This window comes from Myotis brandtii, unplaced genomic scaffold (assembly GCF_000412655.1).
Source record: "Myotis brandtii unplaced genomic scaffold, ASM41265v1 scaffold368, whole genome shotgun sequence".
Lineage (NCBI taxonomy): Eukaryota > Metazoa > Chordata > Mammalia > Chiroptera > Vespertilionidae > Myotis > Myotis brandtii.
The window spans coordinates 576,399-578,406 of NW_005364139.1; the positions used below are offsets into that span (position 1 = coordinate 576,399).

The following is a 2,008-nucleotide window of genomic DNA, read 5'->3' on the forward strand; positions in this document are numbered from 1 at the left end:
ATGATGCCCCCACCGCCCGCGGCCATGGGACCCCCAGGAGCCCCCCCAGGCCGTGACCTGGCCTCGGTGCCCCCCGAACTGACTGCCAGCAGACAGTCCTTCCGCATGGCCATGGGAAACCCCAGTGAGTTCTTTGTGGATGTGATGTGAGCAGGGCCCCTCCCCCACTTCCATCCCACCTCTAACCTGGCTGGCTGCGTCCCTCTCTCCATCTGTCCAGTCTTTTTTACTTTGGTACCTGAAAGGGAAATAAACGGAACTAAATCCAGGCGCGCTAACTGCTCGCTGAGCGCAGCGAGGGTGGGGTGACCCACATAGCTATTGCAGCCCCTAACCTGCCAGCAGCCCCAGCTTGTCCCTCTGCCCACTAACTGCTGCCCAGGACTTCTCAGGATCCTTCATGTCCCTGGGACCCAACTTGCTGGTGTTGCTCCTGACTCCCTTCACCTGTGCATACACTTCAGGAATTCAACTGTGCCCTTGAGGGCCTGCCCAGCCCCTTATCCCCACCATTTCCCCACCTCAGTTCCCTTTCACCATTCATTCAGCTACGCCATCTCCCTGTTAACCTCATTGCCACAAGCATGTGTCCCATCTCTGAACTGCCCCACACACGCAATACTGACACCAAAAAAATACTTGCTTCATCTGCCCCTCCTAATTGTTCCTTGCCTGCTGCCTGACCGTCTCTTGCCTGCTGCTTGCACCCTAGAGTTGTGGGTCACCTTTAGTAAGTATCCATGCTATCCCTTCCTGCACTGGGCCCTTACCAGGAGCCCAGTGGGGGCCTTCGTTGCCTGATCTCTGCTCTACCCCACCCCTTGCCTGCAATTGTGTGCTGGTTCCTTCAGACCCCTAACCCTACTAACCAACAGGCTCATCTCACCTCTGGGCCTGAAACATGTCTTTTCTTTCTTTTTTCCTCCCCCAATTTTTCCTGGGCGTGGAGCAGCCAAGAATTTCGGGCTGTTTGACTTTCTGTGAGCCCCCAGCGAGGGGAGGCCCAGCCTCCGAGGAAACCAGGAACCCTGCTTCAACAGCCCCTCAGGGCTTCCCGAGGATATGCAGCCCCCACACCCACACTTCAGCATGTTGAGTCACTAGGCTTCTGGGGAGGGCTCCAGCCCTTTGCCCATATATGAGGGACTGTTCGCCTTTCCAGAGAGTGTGCGTGCTCTCTCTCTTTCTCTTTCACACACGTGCACACACACAGGTGCCTATGCAAGTCCACTTAAGCCTCAGGGCTGGTCCCTGCCCAGAGGGCTGGCCTCTCTCTCCCAATTTTCTCCCAGGTTGTGGGGCTGGTCCCCTGACTTACCTCTATCCTTCCTCCCCTTCCTCATAGCCCTTAAGCCTCCCCCACATGTCCCTATCATCACCCTACCTGGATAAAGCCCATATGTGGGGCTCATCAGAGGACTCCCCAGACAACGAGCAGGCTGTTCTCACCTTGCCCCCTGCATTGCACACTTTTTCCTGTTTTCACATCACCATGATACCCCAGAGCAGCGGTTCTCAACCTGTGGGTCACGAACAATGAAAATACATCCTGCATATCAGATATTTACATTACGATTCATAACAGTAGCAAAATTACAGTTATGAAGTAGCAACGAAAATAATTTTATGGTTGGGGGTCACCACAACATGAGGAACTGTATTAAAGGGTCGCGGTATTAGGAAGGTTGAGAACCACTGCCCCAGAGCATGATTGGGCAAGGGGAATTCTGGGAGTGTCAGGTTTTTGTTTTTAACCTGTTTTCTACTTTAAACAAATTATGACTTTAAGCCTCTTCTATAAATTCTTTTGGCTCACTTGGGCTCCCATATTTTCAGAACTGGGGTGTCAAGAGATGAAGTACTAAGTTCCAGGCTTTGGGGCAAACCAGGGAAGGGGCATTTGGCATTCATTTAAATACTTCCTGGGTTTTTTTGTGAGTGAAGGCTACATTGGAAATTTGACTCACTCTTACCTGCCTTCTAGCAGCTCTAGTTTGCTCCCAACCCA

At 52.7% G+C, this 2,008-nt stretch overlaps 1 protein-coding gene across 1 annotated transcript in view; it reads left to right on the forward strand.

The window, feature by feature from the left end:
- The window catches only part of DVL3 (dishevelled segment polarity protein 3), a 14,093-nt gene extending 13,824 nt beyond the window's left edge, over positions 1–269 (forward strand). Inside the window, exon 16 of the mRNA XM_005872155.2 lies at positions 2–269. Within this exon, the coding sequence (XP_005872217.1) occupies positions 2–150 (149 nt within the window). The 3' untranslated portion in view covers positions 151–269. The remainder of the gene's footprint in view (position 1) is intronic.
- The last annotated feature ends 1,739 nt before the right edge of the window (positions 270–2,008 follow it).